The sequence below is a fragment of the Eupeodes corollae genome, chromosome 1, assembly GCF_945859685.1.
Source record: "Eupeodes corollae chromosome 1, idEupCoro1.1, whole genome shotgun sequence".
Classification (NCBI taxonomy): domain Eukaryota; kingdom Metazoa; phylum Arthropoda; class Insecta; order Diptera; family Syrphidae; genus Eupeodes; species Eupeodes corollae.
In genome coordinates, this window is record NC_079147.1 from 268,342,434 (window position 1) to 268,357,527 (window position 15,094).

The 15,094-nt window shown below is 38.4% G+C and overlaps 1 protein-coding gene across 1 annotated transcript; it reads left to right on the forward strand.

Moving 5' to 3' along the window:
• Positions 1 to 1,743: 1,743 nt before the first annotated feature.
• Positions 1,744 to 14,890, forward strand: LOC129950466 (uncharacterized). Its single transcript, XM_056062407.1, has 2 exons — positions 1,744 to 2,375; positions 14,800 to 14,890. The coding sequence occupies exons 1-2, from the start codon at positions 1,744 to 1,746 to the stop codon at positions 14,888 to 14,890; spliced, it is 723 nt and encodes a 240-aa protein (XP_055918382.1).
• Positions 14,891 to 15,094: the final 204 nt, after the last annotated feature.

Genomic DNA, 15,094 nt, shown 5'->3' on the forward strand with positions numbered 1-15,094 from the left:
TAAGCAGGCACGCATACGACTTGGTGAAGCCTCAAATGACTTCTGCAGGAGTCGTATGGAGGAGGAGGAAGAGGCCTTTTGGCCTAAGTGTGTCGATTCTGAATCCACTTTAACATAGCCTAACCTAAACTCTCAAGTCAAATACAATCGAGAATACCTGAAAAAGTCCAGATAAAAAGTCTGAATACACATGGAACATTTCGCTAGAAACGGAAAACGCCATAAGAATATGCGCAAGATGTAATTTTGAAGTACTACATGGAAAATATTGCCCTTATATTAATTAGACAAGCCACATAAAAAGCACTAAGCTCCTATTTCAAAGCCTTAAGACTAACATGGGATTGAATCCGCTATCGGACCATTTTGTAATCCAGGCAATGAAGTAGTCGATTCCTTAGCAAGAAAAGGAATAACGGCACCTTTAAGGGATCTAAAGTTCTTTTGTGACGAGAAAATGTGATCAAATGCGGGGAGGAGGCCATTCAATAACTTTGGAATGAACTTCACAGACTAAGACATGTCTGAGAATTAATGTAATGCCATAATTCATCAGACACACTGATATCTTGGACATTAACTATAACAAATAAGGAGCTGTTTTAGGGAAACAAACTGCATTTCGAAATCTTAAGCTAATGTACAATATTTTGTAAATTAATTTTAAATTCAAATCTGCTGGTTGAGATATCAAGTTCATTACATAAAGAATTGAAAAGTTTAATACACCTAAGAAAGGATTCATTGCAACCATTATTGTATCTATGTTTTGGATTATTAAGAAAATGACGTAACCGCGATTCTCTCTCCGCAATATACATCTCAAAGTACGTAAGAGTCGGTGGACACTTAATACGATAAGAAAATACATCATGCACAAACAACAAACACTGAATAGACCGTCTCTTTTCTAATGAATTAAGTCCAATTAAGGCATCCCTAGATACATATGATGGAGTAAGGAGACCATAAAATTAAACAATACTCAAGAATTGGACGAACTAAAGACATGTAAACTGATTTTAAAGCGTAAGGGTTAGAGAACTCATTGCAGTTTCGCTTAAAGAAACCAAGCATTGAACGAAAACAACAACTTTGAATCAATAATGACTCCAAGATCACTAATCTCAGATTTGCGATCCAGAATCTAATTTAAAATTTGGTAGTTGTTTATCATTGGAACGAAAGTTCGATGTGCAGTAAAAACATTACATTTTTGTATATTCAAAGGAAGAACATTTCTTTCACACCAAATGGATAAAATATTTAAATCATTTTGATGATAATTTCTATTTTTTATACAAAGATATATTTTAAGGTCATCAGCATACATTAAACATAAAGCATTTTTAAAAGAAATGGGATTTCATTAACGAAAATATTAAAAAGGAAGGGTCCAAGGTGACTTCCTTGAGGAACTTCAGATGAAACTTTAATAATACTTGAAACAAAATTTCCCAATTACAAACATTTTGTCAGTCGTTATTTGACTTTCAAAGAGTTAACAAGTGTTTAAAGTGGATAGTAGATAATTTCAAATTAAAAGTGCATTTGTAAGGCTTTTTATTTAAGAAGGCAGTAAGCCACAACTTTTACTAACTAATCGGTAGCCTAGTTGAGGTGGCGTCCGAAGACGGATCCAGAGGTCGTGGGTTCGAATCCCGTGCGGAGTGCACGAAAAACATTCTTGCTTTTTTCCACAATCGAGAAATTGTCGACTTCATTGATTGGGAAGAAAAGCTGATGGAGAGGGAGAGAAAAGCAGGGGTATCGAAAGATACCTCTGCCAACACATCAGGTGATGTTACGGTGGTGCCAGCAGCGGTACCAATAATAACAGCAACAACATCTGGTCAGGTGTCTGACCAGTGGATGGAAGCAACTTCTAATAAGAAGAGGAAGCTAAAAAAACACAGTCCCAATAAAGTTGAAAGAACCAACTCAGCTAAGCGGCGTGATATGAGAAAAAAAATGGAGAAGACTAAAGAAGGAATCACAACTGAAAGTGAATTCTCAGACTACGCCGAGTCTGAGAAGACAGAATATGTATCCGAAGGTGGGGAGGGGCTTTTCAGGTCTCCGAATATGGATTTAATCATATCGGAGCCAGAGACAGTCCCGCCGACAACGAAGGCTTTGGAGGTAGAGGCGGACCTCCAAGATGAGACAAGACTTGTAAAGGCCCTGCAAGCCAAACAAGCAACCATCAGCCAATTTGAGGAAAACCTCAGAAAGCTCAAGGAGGAAATGGAGCCCCTCCTCACGCAGCTGAAGGTAAAACAAGAGGCACGCCGACAACAAGAGGCAGCTCAACGGCAACAAAAACAACAGCAGCAAAAACAACTGCAACAGGGACAACAGCAACAACAACCACAGCAGCAAAAACAATCACAACCCAAGCCCGCTAATAAAAACACAGGAGCGGAGCAAAAGAAAAAACCGCCATCAGCAGTGACAGGCCCGGATGTTGAGGGCCCATCGACATCAAGCAAAGCAATGCAGCAGCAACAACAGCAGCAGCAACAACAGCAGCAGCAACAACAGCAGCAGAAACAGCAGCAGCAACAACAGCAGCAGCAGAAACAGCAGCAGCAGAAACAGCAGCAGCAACAACAGAAACAGCAGCAACACCAGAAACAACCACAGCCCAAGAAGGAGAAGGTGCCACCTATTAGGACCTACCGGGTTGACATACAGGACATAAAACAGGTATGTAAGTCGGCCACTAAGGGCAAATTTCTTATAAAAATTTTGAATGAAAAAGAAAAGAGCTATTCGGTCCAGTGCTTCTCACTGGCCGAATACAAGCTAGTAAAAGAGTTGCTTAAAGAGGCCACAGCTGAGTTCTTCAGCTACACACCCAAAAGTGAAAAGTTTAAGACGGTCCTTCTGAAGGGCATAAGTTCCTGCACGGAACCGGAGGAGCTCTTAGCTGAGCTCCGCCAAAAAGCCAGTGACGATCTCGATTTTATCGGGGTCAAGCCTTTCACTACGGTGAAGTCCAGGCGATGGGGTTATAGGCTTCCAATGTTCCTCGTAACATTATCGCCCCAAAGCAGTTTTAGTAGTGTCGAGAGAATCGAATCTCTCGACAATCAAGCTGTACGCTGGGAGACATTAAAAAGGCACGACGACATTCTACAATGTACGAAGTGCCAGAGGTTTGGCCATGCCAATGCCAACTGCAATATGCAGTTGCGTTGTGTGAGGTGCGGAGAAACCCACAAAGAAGGAGAGTGCAAGCTGGGGAATGAGCGGGTTGAGGATTTGACCCTGCTCAAGTGTGTCCTTTGCGGAAACCAAGGGCACCCGGCTAGTTATAGGGGTTGCCCTAAGGTCCAAGAAATTAAACAAAAACAGGCCAGTCAAAAAGCCGAAAGAAGTCGAACAGTTCGACAGGCTCCAACACAAACATTCGTGAATCCCAAATTCTCTTACGCCCAAATGGTGTCAGGGAGTGGAAACACGAGACAGGCTCCACCAACGGTTGCCCCAAAGGCCCCTGTGCCTAAGGCACCAGAGGTGCAGCCTGACATTGTAGCCTTGTTGTTGAGCATTCAAGGTCAACTAACAGGACTGCAAAGTCAGATAAAGGAGCAAGGCAAAAGGGTAGATCATCTCTACTCTTTGTTGCCTGGCCTGGCGCAATTTAGACAATAATGGGCGCGCTCCCGGAGACGCGCCTAAAAGTCCTAGCTGTGAATGTAAATTCACTGATTAGGATTGAACGAAGAGCCAATATGTTCCAATTGTTGAAAGACTACAGTCCCGATGTGTTTATGGCTAGCGAAACTAAGCTAAACCACAAACACAAATTGACTCATAAAAATTACAATATCGTAAGAAGAGACCGGCCCGATTCCACTCAAGGGGGCGGTGTCGCTCTCTTTATACGAAAAGGCATTAATTATAAAGTCATATACAACAATGAATTGCGAAAGCTCAAGACGCTAGAAGTTTGCGTTGTATGCATCTCTCTCTCTCAAGGGAAGCGGATGTATATGATTGCGGCTTATGCGGCTGGAGCTCCGCAGGTTACTTACTTTGCTTCAGAACTCGAGATTCTTTTTAGGGAACTGAAACTGAGCTTGGAAGAAAACTATTTCATCTTGGCCGGTGATTTGAACGCAAAACATGAAGATTGGGGAAATCAACATAGTAATCCCAGAGGTAATCATCTTTTTAATTTGATGAATCTTTACAGCGTTGAATATGGCGTCGACCTGCTGGCTACTGAAAGGCCATCGTATCCAAGAAGCGGCTCCTTTCTGGACCTTTTGCTGTACGACACCAGACTGACAGTTACAGACAAAGTGGGTAATCACCCGCGAAACTGCTTACAGACAGTCGAGTACGACAGTGATCACTGCGGACTGGCTGCTGCAATGCAGATTCCGAACGAACGCGTGGAGTTGGAGGAATACGTTCCAACGCATTCTTACAATTACAGTAAGATGCGGTGGCCTCGTTTCACCAATGCCCTAGCGAGAGAACTTCGTTCGAGTGACATAGCCCCACCAAACAACAGAAACCTGACAAATACAGAAATTGACCAACACTTACAACAGATGGACGAAACAATAAAACGAACGATGGAACGGACAATCCCAAAGTACAAAGAACGGGACCAAATGGACGCTTACAGAAACGCGACAATTGACACACTACGTAGGCACAAAAGTGGCTTACTGACAAGACTCAAAAACTTGCACAGACGACTTACAGACCCACGCGACTTGGAGGTTAGGACACTGAAATCGTCAATAAAAAATGTCAATCTGTTGATTAAGGAGAACTACAGGCTATCAATTAACAAGTACTGGGACCGCAAGATCCGGTCAGTTAATTCGAGTGACCCTGGTATGTTCCCCAAAATCAATAAGATATTCAGGAAAAAAAACGACAATGACCTTCCGTGTCTTAAACTCCAAAGAACCGAAGAGAACAGAGACGTACTCAGGACAGCTCAAATAGATCCAGAAGAAGCCATCTTTGACGATGACTTTTATATAATTGAAGATCCGAAGGAAAAAGTGGAGGCGGTGGGAGCTGCTTTCCAGCAAGTGTACAAGGTGAATGTTAGCATTCGCCCCAACCACGACCTGGAAAACAGAGCCCTACTTAATCACTTTTACCTCCGTAATGATATCACACATTGGCGATCTGAGAACCGCGGTTTCATGCGGTTCAATGACGATTCCTTGGCAAATGCCATAATCGCCGACCAAATGGGACCAAGTCCCTTGTTAGTGACGAAGGTTGAGCTTCAGCTCATCTTCAACTCAATAAAAAATAAAAAGTCAGCAGGTGTCGATGGTATATCCAACGTTGTACTAAGACATTTACCGACGGAAGCAATTGACATTTACACCACACTCTTCAACAATGCACTGAATAATGCATATTATCCAGTGCATTGGAAGACCGCTGTGGTTCATCCTCTCCCGAAAAAGGGAAAGGACAACTCCAACCCGTCAAATCTTCGGTCGATAAGTCTTCTTCCGAGCATCAGCAAAGTTTTCGAAAAGATCATTAATAGGGCTCTGACTAAGTGGGCTGCGGACAACAAAATAATTCCGGATAAACAGTTCGGGTTCAAGGCGGGTCATGACACAATTCATGCTGCGTCTAAACTCGTTTCTGATATCCAATGGAATAAATCAAAACAACAATGCACAGGTGCTGTTCTGGTTGATTTGGAAAAGGCCTTTGACACCGTATGGTTAGAGGGTCTTTACCTAAAACTGAGCAGGCTTGGCATAAGCAAGCCATTGTTGTATATACTTTATGATATGCTTAACGGTAGAAAGTTTGTTGTCAAAAGTGGCAATGTAACTTCTACCACAACATTCTCAATTAAAAATGGTCTTCAACAGGGAGCGGTGAATTCGCCGATTCTCTTCAGCATTTACACCAGCGATCTGATAGGTAGTCTTACAAAGGCAATTGCGTACGCCGACGATCTAATTGCGTACAGAACGGCCCGAAAGGTTGAGGTTATTAGAATTCTCTTGCAGCGTGATTTCGACAAGATTCAGCGATATTGCGACGACTGGAAACTGAAAATAAATGTCCAGAAGTCAGAGACAATTCTGTTCCGGACTCCGTTGGCTAGGGCCACGAGGGATACGTGTAAGAATTGGCGCAAGATGGTCATCGTTGATCTTCACGGGCAGCCATTAGCGAGCAAAAGTGTAGTAAAGTACCTCGGTATCTGGTTAGATCAATATTTATATTTCGACAGACATATAAATGCTGCTCTGACCAGGGCCAGAGGAGCCTTCGCTCTGACGAAACGGCTGTTTTTTAGCAGTCGGCTTGACCCCAGAGTGAAGGTAATTTGCTACATGGCCCTTATACGGCCAATGATCGTTTATGGTTGTCCTGTGTGGTTCAACGTTGCCCCTTCCCAGATGGAGAAGTTTCGGGTGTTCGAGCGGCAGTGTTTACGACGCTGTACCGGCTTATATCGAACAGCTGAATCTTCTTATGTGCATTATTATTCAAACGAGGTCCTATACAACGGGGCTCGAATCAACAGAATTGACAATTTCGTGATAAAACTCGTTCGAGGTCACATTGCAAGAGCTATGTCTTCGACCAACAATTTAATTTTCGGGGCGTTCTATCCGAACGACGAGTATTTTGAGAGTGCACGCTTGAGCGGCTTCATTCCCCCAGAGGCATTCCTCTTTTTAGATAGATGCGGTCTGATACAGGATAGATTGGCAGTTCCGTTAATCTACCACGTCAGACGAAGAACCGCGGATAGGCGACTCCTGTACAATCGGGACGTCATGGCACAAGGCGGAGCAGAGCTCCTTCGGTTCAGTAGGGCTGTGTCCGAACGGGACCGAACTGATAGGGTGAAGCAGGAGAACCAGTTTTGGTGGCTTCAATCGGCACTTGATATTGGGTAGTCGGGATGGGGTTTTAAGCCTTGGCCGGCTTACATACTTGTTTTATAGTTTTAGGGTTTAGTTTTAAGTAGAATAGGCATGGTGGCACGAAAAAAAAAAAAAAAAAAATTAAAAAAAATAACAAAAAAACAAAAAATAAAAAAAAAAAAAAAAAAAAAAAAAAAAAAACATTACAAAACATTAAAAAAAAAAATAAATAAAAATAAAAAAAAAAAAAAAAAAAAGACAACGAAATATGAAAAATAAAAATGTTAGATAGTTAGATTTGCTGCTGTGGTTGTTCTAGTTTTAAGTAGTTTATAGGTAGAATAGGTAGTTTAAGTTAGTTTTTAAGTTTTATTTAAGGACCTTATTTTAAGTAGTTTGTAAGTAAAAATAAATTAAAAAAGGTTATTGATATTAGTTTTTTCAAAATTTTCTAATAAAAACAAAACAAATAAAATTTAAATTGAAGTAAAATAGATCTTAAGGCCGAAAGGCATAAGTAATTAGTGTTATAGTTTAGCTTAGAGTGTCCGTATAGGACCATTAAGTTAGTTGTAAGTTATGGATAATTAGGCTAGTTTTATGAATTTTTGTCTAGCTTTAAGATAGGTTTAAGATTGAATAAATAAAAATGAATTTAAAAAAAAAAAAAAAAAAAAAAAAAACAAACATTTTGTTCTGTCATTAAGGTAGATAGATATCCATTTCAAAAGCAACCCATGAATACTCAAAACTTTTAGTTTAGCTATAAGAATTTTATGACAAATTGAGTTAAAAGCTTTGACAAAATCAGTATAGATAGTGTCAACCTGGTAGCCAGATTCAAAAGAATCTGTGACATATCTGGCATAAATCCATGCTGATCATTACAAATATGTTCTTTTATATTAAAAAACAATTGATCCTTTACTATGAACTCAAATAATTTAGGGATTGCAGAGATTTTAGAAATTGCACTATAATTTCCTACTAAACTTTTTGCGTCTGATTTATAAATAGGACTTACATATGAAAATTTCCATTGATTCAGAAATTGTCCAGTAGAAAGTGATTTATTAAAAATTATTAGAAGCGGTAAAGCTAACGAAAATTGACATTGCTTAAAATAAAAGATGGAATTCCATCAGGAGCAGGATTCAAACTGAGTTTTAATTTTGAGATACCATTTAGGATATCGGATTCAAAAATATTAAGTGTTGAAATGTTAGCATTACTCCTGGAATAGCTTTCCCTTTGACAAATATTAAATGAAGAATTGTTAACATAAACCGCCTTAAGAAATTGAGAAAAAAGTTCACACGAACTTTGTAAATCGTTTGATGTTTAACCATTAAACACAATATTTTCTTGGAGAGCAACAGCAACATTATCCAGGTAAATTGAAAGGCCATATCATATTGAGATGGTAGAAAAAAACCACAACTAAAATATCACCATTAGTATCCTGGGCTGCTCCAAGACAACATATTTCCAGCTCTAGTTTCGAATACTCGTACCATGATGGTTAGTGTGTTGGAATGTCATGCCTGTGCCATTTTAAGTTTTTTACGGGTACTGCCTTTTGCGAGGAATTAACAAATTCTCCAAGAGTAATTCTTGTCATGAAAAAGTGCTTTCTCAAATAAGTCGTTCGGATTTGGCATATAAACTGTAATTCCCCTCCATTCCTGCAATTAATAGCACACAGGAATGGTTGAGAGTTGTAAGTCCCTAGTTCTCAATGGACTGTTGCGCCCCTTAATTTATTTATAATTGCGAAAAAATAGTGATTCTTTGCATAATAAAGGAAATCTACACAAGTTAATCATCATCATCGGTTAGACAACTGCAATCCGGTCCTCAATTAACAAGCTTCACCATTATTCCCGATTGGCGTATTTTGATCTACGCCATTTCTTTAGCGTAAGCATGCTCTTCCAAAAAGCGAGCTTGTTAGTCAGCCCAATGCAGTTTACCGAGATTAATTTTAGATTACATTACATTTCAAACTTCATAAATGTACAGAGTAGAGAACACAGCACCTTCAGCGACTAGACTATGTAAGGTGATAACAACACAAGACAGAAAAGAAAGAACAACAGACAGAAAGAACACATGACATCAGCACGCGGTGGGTTTCGAGACGGTCTGTCTACTAACCACGCTCACTGATGCTTGATTAGATTAATTTTGTTTTCTGTATCTTGTTTGAGGTTGATACAGTGTTGATTGCAACGTCTCCGAAACCTTTCTATGTAAAACTTTCCTTTTGAACGCACCTAAGAGGTCGGAGTTATTACAGAAACATCGTCAGAAGCAGCTTGACAGACCATAGTAGGCTTTGAGTATTTCATTGAGTATTTCTTCTAGCATGGTGGTGCGAAATCCTATCGTCACCTTGTGGTGGTGCCTGCTGGATAGCCGAAAGGTGAACTAATGACGAACGTTGGATCCATCGGATCCAGAGCTGTGTCACCTGAGTTACCTTCTCAGGAAGTAGGACAAAAGACCAGATATCACAGGTCTCACAAAGCTGGCCATGAAAGGAAATTTGAAAGTATGATGAAAAAACAAGTAATAGCCTCGGATTAACGGACTGATAATGTTGAAAATCCCCCCCCCCCAAACGAAAAAACGATTTACGTGTATGTACATGGAATGTGCGTACTCTCAACGGATCACGCAAAGCAGAGCAGCTTGCCGATGCCCTCGCCGAAATCAAAGCTGATGTGACAGCCCTCCAGAAGATGCGATGGAATGGGCCAGGCAATATTTCTTCTTGCATAAACTACTACTATTGACGTAAGGTATTTGATGGACGTCAAATAAATGCTCCGCCACCTTCATTGCTTGGCAAACTGTCTTTTTTGTTAGCGACGCAGCCCTGTACTTTGTTTAAACTTACTAATTTCGCCTACCAGATCTCGACGAAGTGAAGGTAGTAATATCGAAACTGGAATCCTTCAAAGTTGTTGGAGCTAACGGGATCGCTGCCGAATTATTTAAAGCACCAGGGTAGGCAGTATGCACCAACTCATCTGGAAAATATGGTCGGAAGAAAGCATGCCCGATGAGTGAAATCTCAGCATAGTTTTTCCAATACACAAGAAAGTCGATCCTATAAATTTGGTCAGAGTCATCATTCTCCTGAACATCGCATTTAATATCCTTTCAACAGTAATATCTGAATGTCTATAGCCGTTCATCAACAACCTGAAAGGTGATTTCATACCAGGAAAGTTCACCATTGACCAAATATTTACATTACGGCATATCTTAGAAATAACCCAGGAACTTCAAATCGATATCCACCATCTCTTTGCAGATTTTTAAGCCGCGTTTTGGCATCCCTGACAAACTTATCAACTTGTGAAGAATGACGATGGAGATAGCACGCTGCTCTATCAAGGTCGGAAAAGATCTCAACGATGCATTTGATGTCAAAAAAAGGTTTTATACAAGGCGATACACTGTCATGCGACTTTTTCCACTTCGTTCTGGAAAGAATTGTGCAAAACTTAACCGTCAACACTAGAGGCACAATCTTCCAAAAGTCCATCCAATTAATCGGATACGCCGTTGACATTGACATAATTAAAAGATCAAAGCGTAATGTCACTGGACCGTTTTTGAGCATTGCGACGGGGGCGGAGTAGATGGGTTTAGTGGTCAATGAGAGCAAGACCACGTATGTCATCAAAAAAGGCATTAAACAAAGACGTCACAATGGACAGCTATAACTTTGAGATAATTAAGGATTTTGGCTACCTAACCTATAAATTCATACAACGACACCAGCGTTGAAATCAAACGACGAATATCTCTTAGAAATCGCTGCTCCTTTGGACTTAGAAAGCATTTAAATAGTAAAGTGTTCTCTCGAGCATTTAAAATCACCATCTATAAGACGGCCATCATCCGTGTTCTCAAATATGGTGATGAGGTTTGGACCCTGTCAAAAAAAAAGATGAGAGAATCTTAGGATGCTTCCAGAGAAAAATTCTTTGGGTGATTTTTGTTCCCGTATGCATTGATGATAAGTGGAGAAGAAGATACAACGACTAACCTGGTTAAATGAATAAAAGTCCAACGACTGAGAAGACTGTTTAATGTAGAGCGAAGGGACGTCAACACTCCAGCCCAGAGGGTCTTCGAATCCAATCCGGAGGCAAGTAGTAGAGGAAGACCGCGATTCAGATGGCGCACCCAGGTGGGGGAGGACCGCAACTAACTTTTCGTGCAAGAGTGGAGAAACGCATGTTGGTTGAGGCCCAGTTCGGCCACCATAAGTAAATAATGTAGTCTTTTTGATCTAAATAAATTAAACGTGTACAGCTGGTCTGCTTAAGTTAGGATCTGCATCGATCTGGTGACGTTGAGCGTCTTGCTGGCGTGTCAGGGGCCTAGAGGAGGCCGACAAGACAAGTATAGTGGGACTTTATTGGGTTTCTGGACATTTTAGGGTACAGAGAAATAAGTGCACAACTCCAATAGACCTTAACCCCAATTAGAAAATTAAATAAACAAGATTAGGACCACAATTAGAAACCATCTCAAAATGAGTTAAAATCTTGAGAAAAAAGAACTCCCAAAAATAATGCAGACAATAATACTACATATTTGAGTACTTTTAACCTAAGAAATATGCATATAATAGGCTACCCGCCGCCGACCACTGCCAGCTTAGTGGGCACTTGAAGTCTCATTAACTTATCTGCGCTTTGCAATAAGTACCCATCATCTATTTTAAAAAATAATATAATGGATTTTATCTCCAGAAAAGAACAACAAAAGTTTCTGATTTTACATCAGAGAGCGAGTTCTTCCGGGTTACAAATGGATAAAACAACATTTCCAGAATAAGAACATAATATGTTATTTGATTAGTTGGCACTGCGGACACATACTACCTTCTTTGAGATAATCGTACAAATTAAACAATTAATAATTTTCAATTAATTCATTTTTACACATAAATTAACAAAAAATAATTAATGTCGAAAGATACATAAAATTTGTATGCAAAAGAAATAAGAAAAAAGTAAATAAACAAATCTCTCCCAATCGCATTAAATCAAAGAGCAAAGAGCGAATAAATTATCAACCCTCAACCTCAACCCTCTGCTCGCTTTGACAACGTTTTCGTGTTCGTCTTCGGTTTTCCTATCGGAATTTGCGCCAAACGCGCCGCGATGTAGCTATGACAATAATGTAAAGGATTTGAAAAGGTGTTAGGTACGTAGGCCGCTACAAGACCCTACTATCGATGATAAAGTAGATTGTTGCGCGTTAGACAAATATGAATAAAATTCATGAAAAACCGAGAACTGCATTCATCCCGAACAATATTTAAATGAAATAACAAACCAGAAAACAAATAAAACTCCAAAACAGGAGGAAGGAATAAAATGTGAATTAGAAAAAGACAAACAGTAACCACACTCGGCTTTTTATGCCTTTTTTTCCTGGTGCCGCTGCTTCAATTGCCTGTTCTGAAGCTGACTGCCCGTACTACATCTCTCCACTACCGCCGACCCCCTCACCCAAAACTAACTTAAGTGTCCACACATCACACAAGACACAAACTATACGAGCGACGACGACGACGAAAAGAAAAATATACGAACCTTTTTTGTTTGCAGGTGCAAATTTTCAATCGGGAATCGGACGGAACGGCAACGGAATCCACCGAACCAACGAACACGCACCACGAAGAAAAAAACTTAACAAGTTTTCCGATTTGCGATCCCAATTAAAAAAGAAAACCGGGCGACTCGGGTCGGGACTAGTCGTGATCTGATCCTTTATTAACTAAACTTAAACTAAATAAAAATTATTTTTCACTTGGTGATATTTTAGAATTTCACTAGGGGCAGATTTTTGCGAGGTCTTTCTCTCGCAAAATTGTATATTTTTCTTTCTTCAATTCTTTGATTTTCCTTCCATCACTCACTTTACTGCATTTGCATTATGAATATTATTGCTTTTTGGCAGAGGGAAAAACTATGTTTAAACCAACGCACAATTGTTTGTATATTAATTAAAATTATTCATAAAATATTAGTGAATTTAATGCAGTTTTGCATTTTTGTTTTTGATTGGTTTTTGAGGGAAATATTTATCAAAAATAATCGCAGTGGTAGTTGGCGTGGTGTTTTGTCAAAAATACGCCATCTTTTGAGGCGTCTTCTTCCTACTGAGGGACAACTCGAAACGAAAAAGTTTCATAATTCTATTATTTCCGGCTTAGATGGCGCCATATGTCATAAGTGAATTTATTGAAATACAGATGGCGCTTGCAAAGATGAAAATATAGTTTTTCGTTGGAATACTTTAATTTTCTATTAAGTAATTTATGTATTTGGAATTATTTACAAAATAAAATAGTTCCTTATTGGAAATATTTAATTCAATTAATTATAATTTGTGTTATTTTCATATTTAAGATTTCAAAGATTGCATTCCTGTTGCATGTTTATAGGCGATTAGTTTGATTTGAAACAATTTGAGAGGTGACAGATTGCAATTAGCACATTTCAATTACTAGAATTTTAATTTATCTTCTATTCTTTGAATTACTTGAGGTTTTTTAATTAAAAATTAAACATTAAACAGTTTTGTTTGATAGAATTCACTTAACAGATAAATAGTTATACATTGCATAAAGATTTATGTAGGCTCTATGTATGTAACGTTCTCATTTATAAAAAATTCTGCTATAAATTTAAGTTATACAATACTTATGTCAAAAAAAGTACCAAAATGGAGCAATCTATTTCATTTATCTGTCTATGAAATTTGTTGTTTTTCATAACAAATAAAATATAAACATTTGTGTAGTGCTTTAGTTGTGCTTGAATTTAATAAAAATGGAAACTAAAACTAGAATTGTTCGTACCGCAAATTGGGATTCCTCCGACAAAGTAAGTAACATCAGCAACAAAAACATTTCATTTAGAAACTCCTTCGTTTTTTACTTATTTGTGTGCAATACTTTTCAGTTTCAACAGTTCTTTTATTATTATTATTCCTTTATTTCATTAAAAAACATTTTTTTTATTAGAAAATCAAAATAATATATGAACATAGCAAGATTGCGGTCTGCCAGAAAATTACATTTGCTTTAATATAATAAATATTTGGAAGGTTTTCATTAGATTTCTTGTTATACAAACAACATATAATTTGTTGTTTTAAATTCGCTCAAACAGAAAAAAGTAAATGATCTTTTGATAACTATTGATTTTTGCGTTTTAGTTTAAGTTTGTATAAATTCACATTATAAATTGTTTTAGAAATTTGTAAGTTAATATTTTTAGGAAAACGGAATTTAAAAAAAAAATTAAAAGGTTGAAAAACTTCTTCATGGTCACAGAACATGAAGAGATTTGTCCACCTAACAGATCCGTTCATTACACCAAACATTTGTTTTAGAGAGGACACTATGTTGAAAATAGAGCCTTCGAATTTCTTTAAGTATCGGGCAAATAGTTATGAAATGGTTAACATCGTCAGGCTCGTTTCTGTTACAATAATTGTTAAGGTGAGGCAGATCTGACCGATGCGGAATATAATTCAAGTTCAATATTTCAACAGGAAGTCTATTATTGAAATAATTTGTCGCATTAGTATTTAAAGAGGGACTTAGATTTCTATATATTTCTCTTGATGATGATGCTCGATTTAGATGTTGAAGATATATATTTTCATCAACTTTTGCGATAACATTCGAAAAGATATCTTGCCAGTTATCTATGTTAATCTCAGTCAGTTCAAGAGAAATATAATGCAATCGGGCAATTTAAGTCCATTCCTTAAATGGCTATGCTTCTGTTCGCAAAAGAACCTTCATGATAGATGTGTGAAGATTCGAACTTGGTTTACACATTACTCTTGTTAGAAACTATTTCAATAGGTTGGTTGTTAAGGAACCATCATTCTTCTCTCAATCTTCTACAACTCCGTGCCTCAAATACCATTTCTCTGAGTTTATTTTAAGGTTCTAGATATTGCAGTACGTTTGGGCCCTATTGATTTGTAGCTGGAGATAAGATGGTATAACCAAGTCATCCGCTTATAGAAGCACTTTTATGCGAATATCATAAAAAAGCAAACTCCACCGGGTGTTATCTGAAATATCATCAATGTAAAGGGCAAACAAGATTGGGCTGAGGAAAAATCCTTGGGGAAACCTTCAGCCGTTTGAAACC

What these genes read in the sequence shown, in the direction of transcription:
- LOC129950466 (XM_056062407.1), top strand. Translation starts at nt 1,744, where the DNA reads ATGGAGAGGGAGAGAAAAGCAGGGGTATCGAAAGATACCTCTGCCAAC. An exon ending in CAACAGCAACAACAACCACA is followed by an intron (nt 2,376 to 14,799) that starts GCAGCAAAAACA and finishes CTATTTCAATAG; the next exon opens with GTTGGTTGTTAAGGAACCAT.